Here is an 18975-nt window from a genome sequence, read left to right as displayed (position 1 = left end):
TTATCTTGACTTAAGAAAATGATAAAGAAAATGTTAATAATGCAGGCTATGCTTAAAAGTGTGCCCTCAATACATTTCTTTCTGGAGAGCTTGCTGTTAAAACACTTGTCATCATCCTCATGACTGAAAGAGACCTGATCAAGGCCCTCCCTCCCCCAAGAGTTTTTGTTTATGTGGGTTATATCTGTTGATATTTACTGTATTAGAAATTAAAACATCTTAGTACTATTATGACAATAGTTTTGATCTCACAAGCCCCCTGAAAGTTCTTAGGAACCTTTAGAGGTCCCTGGATCACTCTTTGAGGACCACTGATCTGTTTCATTCCTTTCTTTCATAGATGAGCAGTCTGGGAGATGGAGATGTTATATGATTTTCCCAAGGTCAGACATTCTGAAACTAAGAGCCAGGATTTGAACCCAGATCCCTTTGATTCAATATCCAGGACTCTTTCCATTTTGCCATACTGGGTCCAAGGGTTCCACTTAGAAATGAAATAATGAAGAATGTAGTTTGTGCATGAAGCAGCTATGCTTTGAGAAAAGATGCTCTTCAAAATCTGTCAAAGTAAAACCTACGACCATTGATGTCATCTGACACCAACAGTGATTTCGACTATTCACAAGACAAGAAAGCTCTGAAATTGTTGTGGTTTCAGATAATCATTCGCAGGTGCCCTTAAAATACTGTAGAATGTGCCAGTCCCCAGGGTTGCTATGGCTGCAAGATAGCAGGCAACTTTGGTTGTGTATTAATACTCAGTAGGATACCTCCCACAATATTTTCTAACAAAGCCCCTTTATTGAGGCCATTGTTTATCTTTCAGAATTTCAAAGTCTGGCCTCCTGTTGGGAACCAGCTGACTCACACCTTCCCTTAGAGGGCTGCAAACTCCAAACAAGCTAACGTACTTTTAGTCATGTTCATAAAAACATTTTGTCCAGAACAGTGGAGGTGTCAGGCAAGGAGCTTTTGCCAACAGTCAGTAAAATACAGGAAATTTACTACATTCTATTATACTCTGGACTCCCTGTACTCTGCCCTCATCAGGCCATATCAGGAATATTGTATTCCGAGTATTTAAGGGTCTCAGAATTGGAAGTGTCTCAGAGCACCTGGTGCAGCCAATAGCTAAACAAGAATCTCTTCAAAAACAATGCTGTCATATAGTCATTACAGTCTCATAATAAGAAGGAATCTGTCATCTTTTTTTTTTTTTAAGCAGTCGGGGTTAAGTAACTTGCTCAAGGTTACACGGACAGTTATTTCTGGGTGTGATGCTAAGTATCTGAGCCCAGATTTGATCTCCAGGTCATCCAGGTGCTCTTACTCGCTGAGTCACCTGGCCGCTCCTGGAATCTGTTATCTCTTATCAGTCCTTACAACTTTTGGTATAACATTGATCATGAGGAAGTTATTTCCTTAAATGAAAACTAAATTTGTCTCTTTGTAACTTCTGGCCCTTCTACTTCTGGATGCCACATTTTAGGAAGCACATGCCTAACTCCCAATATGGTGAGGTGACCTAAATCTATGCAAGAATCCCAGAAGCATTTCGGGATGATTACCTGGGAGAATTCAAAATCCAGATTTAAGGTTAGACTTTCTAGATCCTCGAGTCTAGATTTGGGGAATCTGCAGCTTCGAGGCCACATGTGGCCCTTTAGATCCTCAAGTGTGACACTTTGACTAACTCCAAACTTCACAGAATAGATCCTTTTAAGGGTTTGTTAAGCAGGTTCCTCACCCCTGCTCTAGTCCAAGCCTCTCATCTTAAGGAAACTGGCTCAGAGAAGTAAATGTATTTGGTTGTACCTTGTGAATTACTCTAACCCCTGATCTACAGCAGGAAGATCCACCTCCATCCTGGTTACCCTCCCTTCATTGCTTGGATTGCTTGACTGCTTGGATAATATGGGAACCAGTAACTCCATTCATTCCTACAAGATGGTAAGACAGCATACAACTAGATCAAACCATTGCTAGCATCTCAATATCCTCCAGGCCTTCCAACCTGCCCTGCAGTCCCCCAGCACAATTATCTAACCTACTTAGATATAGCCTTTGGATCTTTGGGTCTTGACATGCTGAATTGTTGGTCCACCCAGTCTTTCCACCTAAAAATACTGCTCAAGGTGGCTAGGTGATGCAGTGAATAGAGCACCAGCCCTGGAGTTAGGAGGACCTGAGTTCAAATCTGGCCTCAGATACTTAACATGAAACTAGCCATGTGACCTTGGGCAAGTCACTTAACCCCAATTGCCCTACCTTCCTCCTCCAAAAAGCAAAAAGATAAAATACTACTCAACTTTCTTTTATATGTTTCCTCTAATTAAAGAGTGAGCTACTTGACAGCAGGGACTTTCTCAATTTTCCCCCCTAATTTGTATGCCTAGCACATAGTATTCATTGAGCTTGGCACATAGTAAACATTTAGTAAATCTTTTTTCACCCATGTTGATAATAGCACTTATAATTTTATGATGTGCTTTTGGTAACTGAATATTGCAGTAATCTTCTTTTCTTTAAAAATAAAGTCTAGGGGTGGCTAGATGGTATAGTGAATAGAGCACTGACCCCAGAGTCAGGAGGACTTGAGTTCAAATGCGACCTCAGACACTTAACACTTACTAGCAGGGCAAGTCACTTACCCCAATTGCTCTGCCCTCCCCCCTCCAAAAAAAAAGTCAATAAATAAAAATAAAGTCTAGTTGTGGTGAAGGCTTGCAACTAACTGCATCATTTAGAACATTACTCTGTTTTGTGGTTATTTGCGAATGTAATAGACCTTTTGTAGACTGGAAATTCCACCAAGGTAAGGGTTGTCTCATTTAAACTTTGTATCTCCCTCACCAGCATTCAATAGGTATTTAGTAAATATCTGTTAAATTTTGGACATCATCTATATGCAACTGATTTGCCCTTGTGCTCATTTTCCTGGTACTTTGGTTGTATAGGGATAGGGTAAGATGTTCTGGTGGTACCTGGTACCATGGAATAGCTCTGGAACTATTGAAACACTGCATAAATGTGAATGAATAAGAACATGTATATTCACATACAAATGCAATTCTCTTTAAGAAACAAGAAGCATGACATTGGGGATGAAATGCTAGACTTAAGGTCAGAAAGGTCTTGACTGGAATCTCTCCTCCAATTCTTACTGGCTGTGGGATACTTCCTAAGTATCTCTCTGGCTCTCAGTTTCTTCATGTATAAAATGAGGACAATAATAACTTATCCCTTTAATAGATCCTAGCTGCATTCGGACTTTTGGGACACCCTGTAAAGTGTCACACATTATAATTACCTATTTCAGTCTACTAGACCGTAACTCCGTGAGGGCAGGAACATTCACTTATCTAAACTCTGTATCTTATCCAGGGCTTACTACAGTTTTGTACTAGTAGGCTTTAGTGTTTAGAATGGTGCTTGACACACTGACACATAGGGATTTTAACATATGTCCGCTGATAAATGTTTGTTCAGTGAATGTGTCGAATGGTTTGTGTTCAATTAGCAGAGAACCCGGGGCCACCTGCACTCCAAGATGAGGCACTATTATACAACTGAACAAATGCAGTGAGATTAACTCTAGCAAATAATGAATGGACCCTGGTCTTTGTCGACCAACGATGACCTTGGCTTTCTCTTCTATTCACAGAAGCTCCTATAGCTTCTATTCGTTCATTCATTCATTAAACATCTGCTATGTGCACATTATTGCACCAGGCACCAGTTGAGAGGCAAAGATAAGTAAAACATGGATGGCCCCGGACATAGACCAGGTGGTGTCAATTCCCACAGTGCCAGTTTTCATTAACTGTCTTATGCTAGGCAATTAGCAAAGTCAGGTTCACACTGGGGTGTTTGACCTGCCAATAATGGCCACAGGGAAGAATGATGCTTCTGGCACAAGCTTGAGGGAGAATATGTAGGTGAGACGTGCTGGGAAATCCCCAGGACTGAGTTACCAGGTTCTATAATATCATAGCAACTGCAGCATTATCCAATATAGCTCCACTTGCAAGAAAACCCATTAGTTGACCTAAGTATGACAAGAAAGAAAACAAAAACTTTTTTAGAAAAATATTGAAGCTTTATTTGTGTGTGGGTAGTAAACAGCTATATTCAAATACTCAAATGTATAGAGCAAGAAAGCAGCTCTCTATTTGAGTTGGCTAATTTTGCTAAAATTTTGAACGAATGGAGTGTATATAGTAGGAAAAAAAAGAGTAAAAACTAAGCAATTAGAGGAAGCCCCCAAACCCAAAGGTTGGTCTTTGCTATAGGTTTCCAATCCTTGGAACCTCATAGGGCAATTACCCTCTAAACCAGTCAATTCTAGATGTCTTCTCTTCAATATTTCTGAAATAAAGCCTATACATTCAGTCCAGCTGATGGAAATGTTCATGGAAATTCTAAGAGATTATATTTTGTCTTTAATAGGGAGCAGAAATGGTTTCAGCTGCCAAACATTGTTCAATACTCATACTGTAGCGGGGTAAGACCTGAATGAAGGTTCAAGGACAGGGTGACATGCACAAGCAAACAACAATTCAAAAAGCATTCTCTTTTAGCTATTATTCCTCCATATTCATTGAGAGGCTCCTTGAGTCTCTGTTAATATAAACTCTTCTAGGATAATGCCTAGGCTAGATCTCATTCACTGCTTGCATAGAGTGAGAGCACAACAGATTTCTGGAAAATCTTGAAATAAATGTTCTCAACTTTTACTGGTTCAACATAACCAGAAGTGCTCTATATGAGGCACAGGGACACAAATAAAGAACAGAATTTTTGTGGTACAAGTATACACAAAGAGGCAATCAGACATTGTAGATGGTGAACTGGTCCCAGGGTCAAAAAGAGCCGAGTTCAAGTTCTGACACTAACATGTATTGTCTATGAGAGCCTAGATAAATAATGTCTCAGTGATCTAGGCAACCAGTTCCCTTAGATTATAACCTTCAGAGCTGGTACTTATCTGCCTTAGATGAGAGAATTTACCAAAGTAAAGAAATTACATATCTGGTTTTATTAAAAGAAAGAAAAAGCACACAAAGATTTCTCCTAAATCCCTTGAGTACAGGGTCAGGATCAGTGAATTTCAGCTGATCTTGGCTTATGCTCCCAGGGATGCAATGTTTATGTGCAAAAAAAGACAATTATGACCATTAGGTATTTAATAAATTCTTGTTGACTTTGGAGCTCTCAGAAATCCATTTGTTTCCCATTTATTAGGGGAAAGGGTTAGAACATGGCTGGGGAGACAGATCCTCAGATTTGGTCCCAAAAGCAAAATCTAGGCTATAGGTTTGGTTCTGTTTTGATCAAGCATTTCCAGTGGCTGTTCCCTGTGACTGCAAATTTTTGCAAAGGCCATTTCATTCCTAGAATTTTTCCTTAGCAGAAAAATACAAGATTTCTTCAGCAGTGTGTCTCCTGGGAACTTAAAGCCCTTTTCTCCCAATGCAAACATTCATGGCTTAAATGTCATTTTGAAGGAATTAATAAGCATTATACTCACTGTTTCAGAGGTAGAAATAGTAGTTACATGCCCCTGGGCATCACCTTCTCCAACTTGGGCCAGAGAAAGCACTTTGTTTTGTACCTCTCTGATACTCTTCTCATTTAGCATTTTGTCCTATGGTTATCTGGGCACATTGTGTAAACCAGTCCTTCCCATGGACCTACACACCCATGCTAACAGAGTGGCAACACCCCTTTAAAAGTGGCCAAAACAAGCTGGAAGTGTTCCCATCATGAGTTACCTGATAAACGTTCCACAAATCTCACTGCTTTTGTAAAGAACCAGGACTGAAATGATCATTTGTATGATTGACTTTTTTTTTTGGTGGTGGTGGGGGGAGTTTTGGGGGAGAAGTTTAAATGACTTTGAAGAGATTCATGACAGCCTAGTACCCAAAGTCGAACCAGTACTGAAATAGCATTGTTACAAATACCTGTATTTCAAAGTCATCTCTATTGACCACTACTGAAGTTGGTGTTTTCCAACATGGCAGCACATCTACACTGTGTGAGTTATGGTGAATTCATAGGCCAGAGGCAATAGGAGAGAGAACAAATTATGTGACGTACACACCACCCCTTTGTGGTGACAAAAGACCAGTGGGGACAGGTTATTCAGAGACATTGCCCAATGCAAAGAACAGGCTGACTTTCCATGCCCACTACTCAGGTACCTGCCACCATGATACAGCTAGAGGCTCATATAGCCCCTATCACTCCTCCCCACATATACCACATGGCCTTCTCCTAATCCTCACTAGCAGGCAATCAGGGGGGTTGTGCCAAACACTGAGGAATCCTCTTGCAAAAGCAAGATGCCAACTGGAGGTACCTTATCTGAAGGTTTCCTTTCCCCTAAGGTCTGGTCTGGTCCCCACAGTGATGAGGGAATGACTCCAGAGACTCTGGAGATGTGGTTAATAGCAAGAGACAAGGTGTTAGTGCCACACAGATAAATAGGGTGTCCGCCCCCCAGTTGTTCTGGGGAGTTAGTTTAAATAGCAATTAGAGGATGAATATTAAAGATCACAGCTGACTGGCTTCAGGTGGCTGCATCCTGTAGACCCTTCCACATCCCAACAATGCTCCTCTGGTCATCCTGGAAACCAGATGCTATGCCAGCTCTTCTGGCTCTGTCAGCTGCTCCAGGCGCTGCAACATCATCAGGCGGAGAGTTCGGAACCTTATGGGAGACACAATGCACAGATCTCACCCAGGGCTTGGCTAGACAGCCTATGCAATCGGGAATGTGGGATCTTTGTCCAGGGAAAACCTGGATGCTTTGTTATCGTGAAGGGCTGTGTGGCCCACAAATCTGGTAACTAAAACATTTGTAACCCTTGTCTTGGCTTAGCCTATGCCCTCAGTTCTCCGAACCTTTCTCCTCCCCAGCAGCACCCTTATTTTTCTGCCAGCTGCTTCACATAGACAGAAGGGAATCTGTGATGAGTTCTGGAGCCTTGAATTTTTGCTGTATTTTTTTTTAAAGGCTGTACTATTTTGATGAAATAAACAATAATGAGAAGATGTGGCATTTCCCCCAGATGGTATGAATCTCAAAACACTCACCTCTGGTAACTGGTGAATTCTCAACTCAGTTTTGTAAGCCAGGAGGAAAAAAGCTATTTTCTCTTTATTACATGATTTGGGGAGAGGTTTAAGATCAACTCAATAGATTATTTTTTTTAAGTCAGTACCATATCCAAGTTTAAAAAATATGGGTGTAGTTCTTCACCAAAATTAACAAAAATTCAGAGTTTTAGAGTGTTAAGGGATGTTAAAAGTCCTTCAGTCCAATTCATTAAAAATCATTTGACCTGAACCACTTATGTTATCCAAGAGGCCTGGGGAAGTGAAGTTGACTTGCTCAAGAACACAAAGCAAGTTAGGGACTAGGTTTATTCCATCTGCCTGAACAATAGAAAGTACTGAATAAACATCCCCACAAGTGGCCCCCACCTGCTCTCCCTCCTTTAAGCAAGCAGAGCTGAGATCTATTTCGACAATCTCCTCTCACTTAACTTTGAACAGCATTTTAACATTGAATGCAATAGGGAATGTGGGATCTTTGTCCAGGGAAAACCTGGATGCTTTGTTATCGTGAAGGGCTGTGTGGCCCACAAGTCTGGTTCCTCAAACATTTGTAACCCTTGTCTTGGCTTAGCCTATGCCCTCAGTTCTCTGAACCTTTCTCCTCCCCAGCAGCACCCTCATTTTTCTGGCAATCACATCTGTAATTAAATGAGTGAAAAGTACTAACTTGTTCCTGAGAGCAAGCAGCTTATACCTCATCACTTTTCCCTCCAAACATCGAAAAAACACCATCTGGTGCAATCCTATTTCGTCACTGTACCGGCTCCTTTTAAAATATCTATGCTGAGATCAAGTAGCAGGCTTACACTTTCTGTTGTTGAAAAATCTCTCCTTGGGCCTAGCCTAAACCTCACAAGAATTTTTATCCCATTCTTTTGTTTCCATAAAGCTCTTTGGATATTTCAAGACTACCTTCCACTTTGTCACACTATAATGGGATTACAGAGAGACATAGGACTTCCTGACCTTGAGGACACATTTTCAGTAGCCTCTGTTTCCCTTGTACCACGTGGATGAGAGCTCTCAAGGCCACTTTCCAACTAAAAATAAATGGGATGTCATAGCAGCCACACAAATATGCCATGGAGCAGCTGGGAGATTGGGTTTACTGAAATTAACCTAAAGACTCTTTGGCCATATAGAGTGAAGAGAAAAACATCCTTGCCATCTAATGGAGGATGCCCACTCTGCTATCTATGTGGTGACCCTGATGGATAGCTACTATGTGGATTCTTTGGAGCTGCTTACTTCAGAGTCAGTTTGATTATTTCTCTTTCCTCCTCTTCTTTTAATTTTTCAACAAAACTGTCCAGCACCGGCATTTCAAATTTAATGTACTGAGCGACCTAGAAGATCCAAGAAGATTTAATATTTTTTAAAAATGTTCTTTAAAATTATTTTTCTTGCTTTTCAAGTATGGTTCATTGGCATTCCAATGCAACAAGACATCCCAGTTCCTTGTAAATGTCATTCTGCCCCCTCCCTGTCCCTGACAAAATCCCAAGGTATCAAGTAATAGAAACTAAATAGTGAGTACAGAAAATGGAAAGGTCCCATTATTATTTTCAGAGAAGCTATTATCCATTAGAGGAAGTGTAAACTGAAGATTAGGAAAAGCATTCAATAGTGAAATACACTCACACTGAGGTCTCTCAGGGGGAGTGGTTCAAGTCCCATTCTCATGAACAATGAGAACTGAACTTGAAATAGCCCTCAGAAAAGTAATGGGGGGGGGGGTACAGAGGAGATATGCAACATTTGAACAATTCTGTCTTGGGAACAGATTCTGTGGGACTTACTATTGCCTAATCTTTTTCCCACTAGTAATTTTGGAGATTTGCTAATCATTTGGCCAGGAACCAGAATGACTGGGCTCTAATAATGAGAGCTATCTTGACCTCAAGATTAAGGTCCCTGGTTAAATATTTTTTTTCTGTGTTGTCCAAAAGAAAAAAAAAACAACCCAAAAACAACAACAAAAAAAAAAACCCAACTCTTTAATTTCAAAGAAGTTTTTTTTATCTCCATGAGGGGGAAAAAAGTGCCCTTTACCGGGTGGGTGGGTGCGTGTGTGTGTGCGCGCGTGTGTATGTATGTGTGTGTGTGTGTGTGTGTGTGTGCGTGTGTGTTACCAGTTCTTGGACAGGGAGAGTAAACACTGCTAAGGAAGACAGCTGGTCCATTTCAGGTAATAAGAGATGGAGTGGCCATAGATATGAGTCTGTTCTGGCTGATGGGGCTCTGCAAGGATCTAGCAGGGGTACCAGGCAAAATATGAATGAGATGAAATCTTTTATCTGCTTGGCTAAGTCGCTCCTTTTGACAGAAAAGCTAAGTGTTCTTCCTTTTAAAAACACATATGCTCCCTAATCCCTATGCCCCTAACTCCAACTTACATCATAAGGAACTTCTTCTCCCAAGTCTGTTTCCATCAGAAATATTTTGGCGATTTTCTCACATGGCCCATGTAGGATTCTTGATATCAGTGGATATTCACAGTCTTTTAATTTTGTCCGTTCTGGAGGAAGGAAGGTATGTAAGATTCAGATGCTTTGTTTTGAAAGATATTCTTCTCTTTACATGACAAATGTTGATGGGGTTGAGGAAAAACTGGCACATTGATGTGCTGTTGGTGAAACTGAACTGGTCCATCCATTCTAGGAAGCCATTTGGACCCAGTTCCCAAAGTGACTAAACTGTGAGTACCCTTCTTTAATCCAGAAATATCAGTTCAAGGGCTATACCCCCAAAGAAGCAAAAAGGTGTGACATATATATATATATATATATATATATATATATACATATGCATATACAAACACATATATACATATACATACACACCTATATATACACAAACATATATACACATATATAAATATTTATAGCAGCAGCTTTTGTGGTGGCAAACAAAAACCAAGGGAACAAAAACTCAATCAATTAGTGAATGGCTGAACAAAATATGGGGTTTTAACATAATGGAATAATATTTTGTGATTTAGGAGCTGATAAAAGAGAGAATTTCAGAGCAATCTGGGAAGACTGATATGGACAGATTCACAGGGAAGTGAGTGGAACACTTTATAAAGCAACAGGACTGTGTATAGGAACAAGTTTAGGAAAGAGGAAAGACTTAAGATCTCTGATCGACACAATGATCAATCACAATTCCAGAGGACCAAAGATGAAGAATAATTACCCACTGCCTGGCAGCAAGGAAGGTGATGCAGAATGAGACATGTATTTTTGGTCACAGCCAATGGGGAGATTTGTTTTGCTTAACTGTGCCTGATTTTTTTCTCCTTTTCTTTCTCAAAGAGAGACAGGAGGTGGGTAGGAGGGAGAGAAAATAAATAGTTTTTAAATTGAAATAAAAAAAAATCCTTCTTCCAGATTACAGTTTTTCAACCCAGAACAGAGAAATCTGGGAAATTACCACCAAGGGAGGTTAGGAGGTAGGGATCACTAAAAAAGGACAAGGCAGGCACATATTTGTGATTTCTGTGATGGTAGATTGCATTAAGAACAAAAGCTGAGAAACTGCAAAGGGGATAGAAGCTCCTTTAAAAATAATCAATCTAGGGGCGGTGCAGTGAATAGAGCACTGGCCCTGGAGTCAGAAGGACCTGAGTTCAAATGTGGCCTCAGACACTTAACACAAAAAACTAGCCATGTGACTTTGGGCAAGTCACTTAACCCCAATTGCCTTCCAAGAAGCAAAAAAAAAAAAAAATCAATCTATGAGCAAGAAGGGTAGAGAATGGGTCATAGGATCAGAAAGCCAGAACTTGAAGGGAACTTGGAGGTCATCTCTGAAGTGGGTACAGGTCTTCTGGTGACTCCGAAGGAATGTATGCTTTGTGATTATGTCCAGTAAAAATCTCCAGTTAGCATCTTAGGAATGATGGTAAAAGTCATCAATTCTCCTTGGCCTGTGACTGATTAGTTCTGTTGATTAAGATAGTGTGTGAATGAGACCACGGCCATGAGGTCACGCTCATACTAGTCTCATTCCTTACCATGACCATAGATTCCCAATGGCTTCTCCTCTCTCCTACCAGTAGACATGAAGGAGACTTTGCCATTGGTCATAAGGCAGACTGGGCCAGAGTGCTCAGATGGGTCAGTGTGAATCCATCCCCACTACGGGAAGAAAATTGAAAGCAAACAGCCTACCAATTAATGCATAGCAGAATCATCTTCCTACTAGAAGAAATGGAAGAGATTTTAGCATTCAGCTTGTTCATATTACAGAGAAGGAAACTGATGCAAAGAGGTTCAGTGACTTGCCCTAATTTATACAATAGGAAACAGGAAGGGCAGAACTCAGATCCAGCCGTTCTCTGATTACTGCTTTCTCCATAAACAGGGGAATTTGTGTCCCCAAGGTTCCAGTCCAGTATCATAGAACTAAGCCATTCTCTCACTCATGTACCTGCGTAGATTCAACTCAAACCTTTTGTAAGCACCTCTCGCTCAATTCCTAATGAGTTTTCTCATTGAATATAACCTTACTAGTTGCTAATATTCTCCTTGTTTTAGGCCAGATCTAGCTCAATTCAATCTATATTTGAGATCAGAATGTAAGAAGCCACTCATGGACCATAAAAGGCAACAAAAATAATTTTACTTAGAATGAGATCTAAAAGGACACAATCCCTAAGGTTTAAAGAAGAAAAAAGAAAACACTACTCCCCTCGGCCTCCACAGCGGCCTGCAATACTAGGTCATAACAGCAATTAGAATTCAGATAAAACCTTTGAAAACTCCGGATGGGATGGTCCTTTATTGGGGGCAAGAAGCCAAAATGCCCTTCCCACATCTATAAAAGACCAGCCTAGACTCTGGAGTAGGTACCATTCCTATCCCACTCCCTACCTCCAAATCCTAGTCAGTCTTCTCCCCTAAGATCAAGGGTTTTAGGGAGAATCTTGAGGCTCAGGAGCTTAGGGGAGAGGGCAGAGGGAAGGTGGAAGGACTTAAAAAAAGACTAGTAAAATGTAGATCCAAAGTATCACAGTAGTAAGACATGGTTGTGTTTTTGTATCACTTCTCTATTGTAAAGTCCTTCATACAGTGTATCTGGTGGCAAACATTTCCATAATTGGGAAACAGGACAAGCATAGAATGATTTACTTCAAGTCACAAGATGGTAGCTGGGTCAGAAATAAGCCATGTCTCCATGTTACCTAGCTGAAAACTGACAGTGACTTCACCCTTGGGGGTGGAAGAGGCAGAAGAGATGTGATATCTAGAAACATTTGTCAGGCCAAAGGGTGCCCTTTCTCACTTTGGTCAGCAATGTTTAGGATCATAGATCTAGGGCCAGCTAATCCAACTTTCTCATTTTACAGATGAGAAAACGGAGACCCAGCAAAGTTCAATGATTTTCCTGAGGTCATAGAGGCAGGATATGAACCTAGGTCTTCTTAGTGCAGTCAAGATTTTTTCCCCTTGTACTGTACTTCCTCCTATTAAGAAGCCTGGTCTGCTCAGGACAGGGGCCAGGGGAAGCCAGTGTCAACCAGCGTAGCCCAGAAAGCCTCCCCTCCTCTAATATCCCTCAGGACCACAAGAGAAACAGGTCTAGGCCAAGTTGAAATAGGATGGAAAACTTCAGGAGGGCAGGGAAGACATCACTCTAACACTTCTAGCTCAGTGACCAGCCTTTCTTAGTCCCATTTCATCATCTATAAAATTGGGATAAGACTTACCTCCTTCCCTGCCTCACTGGGCTGCCAGAAGGAGTACACAAGTAGTAACTTAAGGCAGTGAATCCCAGCAGTAGGAACTTCTTTCCAACCCCAGGGGGTTGTCTTAGGCACGTAGGGATAAAGTGAATTACCCAGGGTCATACAGTAAGCAGCATGTGTTCTAAATTTATTATTATTAACAATAATAAATAATAAAATATATTAACAATATAAATAAATAACGTACCCCTGACTCCGCCCATCATCATCATCATCATCACCATCATCGCTAGCATTTATATATTGCTTTAAAAATTTCAAAGTACTTTACATTTGTTATCTCATTTGATCGTCAGAACAACCTTGTGAGGTAAGTGCTATTATTATCCCCACTTTACAGATGAGGGAAGTGAGAAGTTAAGTGACTTATCCAGGGTCATACACATAGTAAGAGCCTAAAGAAGGATTGGAACTCAGGTTTTCTTGTCCCCAAGCCCATAATCCACTATGCTGTGTGACTTTTTTTTTTTTGATGAGTAAAGTACTTTATAAATGTGAGCTCCTGTTTTTATTATTATTACAACTGGCCTCCTCTTTGGCTGAGCTCCAATGATTCAGAATCACTATGGCATGTGCCCCTGGGATTCAGGAGCCTGAGTATCTGAGGCGTCTTCTTCCAACTCATCACTGAATCTTCCATGAAGAGTATAGTGCCTGGCACGTAGTAAACATTTGTGACAGTTCAATTAATAGCTACGGTATATATTAAATACCTACTATGTGCCATTTTGTCAGTCTCCACTAGTAAAATATCCAAAGCCAACTGCAGGTGTTAACGTTTAGAAGGAGCGCTTGAAACTTACCCCCTGATTCATGAACTACATAGAGCGCAAACTCACTGGGGCCATTTTCAACCTGCAACATTCAAAACAAGGTATTAGTAGCAAGACTTAGAGATGTCTGATCGTAGTATAGGCCTCAGTATGTCTTTACCCCAGCTCATCACCACCTGGATCCTTGCCATACCCGCTTCTCCTTCTGACTCAAGTATTTCCATTTAATTGCACCACTACTCTCTTAGTCACCCAAGCATAAAATGGGGGTCACATAGATGTACATATACACACAAACATGCATGTAAAGATGTACACATGCATGTGTGTGCATGTATATAAGTATGTATCGTGTATATACCTAATTATTTATATGATTTCTCCCTCATTAGAATGTGTGCTCCTTGTTTCCAGTGCTTAGCACAATGCCAGGGACACAGTAGGAAATATTAATAAGTGTTGACTGACAAAATCCAAACTCCTCATTTTATAAAGTCATAGACAGGTTAAGAAATCTGGTCAGAGTCACATAGCTAGTAAGTGTCTGCTGCAGGAGTATTAAACCAGGTCCTTCAGTGTCCCCTCTCCAATGCCAGTCCCAAGTAGGTTAAACCCATGGGCATACACATAGTGAGTAGAATTAAACCAAGATGTCTGACTCGAGAGCTAGGGCTATTTCCACTGAAAAATGCTGTCTTCTCAAAGGCAGAAACCATTATCTTACTCATTTCTATTTTTCTTTCTGTCCTTCATAGTGTCAATCATAAGACTTTGGCCAAATGCACCTGATAAATGTGGCCAAAAGAATTTATTTAAAGAATAGGACGTGCCTTCCCTCTTGTGCAACCTACCAATGCATAAGCTATCTTCTTAGCACTCTTCTACATAACTTGAGTTTTTTCCTTCTCCTAAAAAAGATGTGGGCAAAGTATGGCTCAAGGGCCTAATCGAGCCCACCACTTGTATTTGTATAGTTAACTAAGCATGGCTTTTACATTTTAAAATAAAATCTTATTATACTTTAAAATGCACAAACATTCTTAGCTTAGAGGCAGTGGGATCCAACCTGGGTTGTAGTTTCCTGACCCCTTACCTAAAAGGACACCAGATCTCCCGAACCCAGATGGCGCCTCGGTTATAAAACCCTAACAAGTGTATGTCTACCCAGACTTAGAACTGCCACAGGGGCCCCCTAGGCTTCTCCCCGAGACTGACTTACTCTGAACTTGTTCAGCAGCAGGGTCAACACTTGGACAGTTGTCATGGTGCTATTGACTCTCACATTGGTCACGGACCCATAGGCAGGAGTAAACACTGAGGTCTGAGAGAGACAAGAATTGCTGATTAGATAGAATAGAAGCCAGATCCACGCTCCTGTCACGGTGCTAGCTTACCTTGGGCACGCAGCTCTGGCATGGCCATCTCTGGCAGATGGAGTGGAAGCTAGAGAGCCTCATTCACTGTTCACATGGAACACCTGTGGCTGGCCATCTGCTACTAACCCCCTGGAACAGAACTGACACCCCAGTCCCCTGCCCTCTATTCCTCAGCTACACTCAGGCTGTAAGGGCTGTAATTCTGGAATCTATAGTCAATCTTTCATCCTATCAGAGAACCAGTAAAAAGGCAATAGTGACTTAGAGAAAGTGCAGGCCCTGGACTCAGGAAGATCTGGGTTCAGTCCAGTTTCTGACATATCCTGGCTGCAAATCACTTAACCTCTCACTGCCCCCAGGCAACTCTCCAGGCCAGAAATTACACTTGAGAGAAACTTCCTTACCTGAAGCTCCATACACTTTTAGAATCAGTCCCACCCAGAGAGTCTCAATAGTAAAGACACTAGAGAAATCTCCTACCAAGGCTGAACCTAACTTACATAAAAAGTCAATCCTCTCTGGATGGGAAAAAGTATCGGAGACTGTCCTCAAGTATCCATTGTCCTAAGAATGCTTCCGAATGAATAAGTGAATGAATGAATGAATGAAAAAGCATTTATTAAGCCCTAACTGTGTGTCATATGCTATACTAAGCACTGGGGATGCAAACAGAAGGACAGCACCTAATCATTTCAGCAACCTTAACCTGACTTGACCCCACATTTCTAGTGAAGAATCCCCAAAACAAGGCTGTGACAGGCTAAGGACTAAAACAAAAGAGCAGAGGGCCCGCCTTCACCTCAATGTCAATCAGAAGTCCTACACAGTGGTAGTGGGTATGCAAATAATAATAATAATCATTATTAAAATGTCTTGCAACATTTTGCATTTTATTTTTTAAGACACAAATTTTATTTTTTCACATATATTACCAGCTTGGTCCAAATGTAAGAAGTAGTTTTTCCCCAATATATGGTTGGGGATCTGAGTGTGATCTAACTAATGTTTTTTTAAGTGGGTGTGTATGTCCCTCTGGATTTTCAGGATTATTATGAAAGATACTAGAATTATACTAAAAAAAAATGGATTGAAGAGACTCAGTTCTGGTGCAGAGGTCCCTCTGTGTTATCTATATTTATAGAGATGTGGGTATATTTATTCACACAGATATGTATATGAAATATAGGCAGCTAGGCGGCACAGTGCAGAGTGCTGGGCCTAGATTCAGGAAGACCTGAGTTCAAATCTAGCCTCAGACACTAACTAGCTATGTGACCCTGGGCAAGTCACTTAACCCTGTTTGCCTCAGTTTCCTCATCTGTAAAATGAGCTGGAGAAGGAAATGGCAAACCACTCCACAATCTCTGCCAAGAAAATTCCAAACAGGGTCACAAAGAGTCAGACATGACTGATATGACTAAACAATAACATGTATAGAAAACATACACACAAACACATAGCCATATTCCACATATATGTATTGTATGCCATATTCCAAATATATGCATTATGTGCGTGTACACACACACATACACAGAATTACAGTTAGGAACTCCCAGGGAAGATTTCTTTATTTATTCATTCATTCCTCTCTGTCTCTGGGAAACAATATACTGCAATGGAGAGAAAACTGGTCTTATGAGTCAAGAAGAACTAGATTCAAGTCCTGTCTCTGATGTACGCTGTCCCTGTGACTTGACCCTTGACAAGCTATTCAGCCTCTTTGTGCTCTAGGCCAGTGGGGTCAAACTCAGAAAGAAATGAGGCCACTAATCTGTGTGTGAGGATCTCTATAGGCCACGTATGGACTTAGTTTTGAAATTTCCTATTATCTATGTTTAATTATACTTTTATTTGTTTTGTTAAATATTTCCCAATTACATTATAATCTGGTTCACGTGGCATTTGGAGTGTTGTAGGCCTTATATGACCCACAGACCAAGCATCTGACATCTCTGCTCTAGGCAACTCTCAAAGACCATAAACTGCAGAGATGTTGCCCACATGCTTTGCTAAAGGAAGCTTCCTCATCTGGGAGTTACCTATACCAACAAAATCACAAGTCTAGTCTCTGAACACATACACACACGAATGATATATCTATGTATAAATGTATATATGTACACACGTGTACAAACATGGGTGTGTACATACATGTGTGTATATGAGTATCAGTATGACCAAGAGTTCTACTTCCAGCCCAGGCCTCACAGTTCTCATTTGAAAGTGGGGGTCAGCCACTGCCCCCAATGGGGGGGAGGGACCAATTGCCATCCACAGGATAGGTAAGCTTGAATAGCTGAAGCATGAAGACCCCCCACCCCACCCCATGCCCCGGGAGAGAAGCAGGAGGCAGCCAGTGTCAGGCAAGCACCATCTCCGTTTTCTATCAGTATGTCTAGCACTTGGCACAGTGCTCTGTAAATACAGTAAGTGCTTAATCAATGTTTCATTCATTCATATAATATACATAAAGAAAGAGACAGATACAGACACAGAAAAAGAGAGAGAAAGAGTGAAAAGAAGGGAACATGGTAAAGTGGAGAGAGAACTAAACCCAGAATCAGATGGATCTGGGTTCAAGTCTTGTCTTCGATATATAATTGCTTCTAGTTATTCACCCTCTCAGTGCCCTAGGCAGCTTTCTAAGGCTTCAAATTGTGAAGCAGGTGCTTACTTTCATCTGTAGAGTTTCCTCATTGTGAGTTCCCTACACAAAGGAAATCACAGAGCTGGATTCTCTCTGAGCCTCTCAGCTTCTCGCTGCCTTTGTCTGTTTCTGTACATATATTTTCCTATCTAATATATCTCACATTAGGGGTGAGGCCTGTATTCAGCATACCCCTATATTATGTCAATCATCACCTTGATCACACTGGCCCACCGTCTGACACCAGACTGAATGCCAGGGAGCTGAAAAGGTGATGACTTACACTAAAGAATGACCAGTACACTAAAGAATGGATCCTGATAAAATTAGTGAAGTCTCAAAAGGTTCCTCATTTAGCCTTTTGTTGAGGCTTAGATCCTGGGACAATCAGGTTCTAAAACTTTTAACCCCTCTGGAATTGCAAGATTATTAGTAAAAATATTCAAAAGAAATAAAAGAACAGACTGAATCTCAATTTGGATGCAGTTCTATGATCAATGTTCTTTTTATCTTCCAGAAGATATATTGCCCATCTCCAACATTTCACAAAATCACTCTATCACATATGTCTGGCAACTTCACCAAGGTTTCCTCAGGTCTTTTTTTTTTCCTTTTAAAGAGGCAGCAAGGTGGTGCAGTGAATAGAGCATTAAGCCTTGAGTCAGCAAGTCCTCAGTCCAAATCTAGCCTTAGACACTGACTAGTTGGGGGCTCCTGGACAAGATAATCTTTGTTTGCTTCAGTTTCCTTAACTGTAAAATGGGGTAGTAGCATTTACCTCACAGTGTTCTCATGAGGATCAAATGATATAATATTTATATAATATAAATAATATAATACTAGCCCACAGTAAGTTCTATATAAATGCTTATTCCTTTCCCTATCTTTTCCCCATTCACTGGGTACCAATGGTATCTTTCTCAGATGGTAGTAAGCTTCAGCAATCTAAAATAAATGCTGTGGGCCAGATTTTCAATTTTATTAAAAGTCTTAGTTATTATACAGACTTTTTTAGGGAATTGTTCTCATTTCTCTCCTATGTTCACTGAGGGGCCCTGTTTATCTGCATATCAGGAAGAAGCAATTTTCTTGAGCTCAAGAGGTATCAAAGGTTAAACTACATCTGGACCTTGGTCTTCCGGGTCTGAAGCCAAAACTCTAATGCACTATCATACATGAAGGCTCTTGTATGGTGAATAAAATGAGGCCTAAAGAGCCTCACTTCCTGTTGTCTTTCATTTCTCTCCATTACCCCATAAGGGGAGAAAGGTCCAAAGCTGAATATCAGACATCCTAGAG

The 18975-nt window shown here is 40.8% G+C and overlaps 1 protein-coding gene across 7 annotated transcripts in view; it reads right to left on the bottom strand.

Annotated features, from left to right (window-relative positions):
* Window positions 1–4077: 4077 nt before the first annotated feature.
* RASSF4 (Ras association domain family member 4) overlaps window positions 4078–18975 on the bottom strand; it is a 78777-nt gene continuing 63879 nt past the window's right edge. For 6 of the 7 annotated variants that reach the window (XM_069071253.1, XM_069071254.1, XM_069071257.1 and 3 more), the window contains 5 exons: window positions 14870–14971; window positions 13681–13732; window positions 9522–9643; window positions 8374–8471; window positions 4078–6715 (listed from right to left, as the gene is read on the bottom strand). In XM_069071253.1, the coding sequence (XP_068927354.1) occupies window positions 6646–6715; window positions 8374–8471; window positions 9522–9643; window positions 13681–13732; window positions 14870–14971 (444 nt within the window). In that variant the 3' untranslated portion in view covers window positions 4078–6645. The remainder of the gene's footprint in view (window positions 6716–8373; window positions 8472–9521; window positions 9644–13680; window positions 13733–14869; window positions 14972–18975) is intronic. The other variant, XM_069071255.1, reaches the window with a different exon arrangement.

Source organism: Petaurus breviceps, unplaced genomic scaffold, assembly GCF_028583685.1.
Source record: "Petaurus breviceps papuanus isolate PSGF00001 unplaced genomic scaffold, PetGlider_PUasm1.0 90825, whole genome shotgun sequence".
NCBI classification, from domain to species: Eukaryota; Metazoa; Chordata; class Mammalia; order Diprotodontia; family Petauridae; genus Petaurus; species Petaurus breviceps.
Note: the sequence above shows the minus strand (reverse complement) of the source record. Positions and strands in the feature narration are given on the sequence as shown.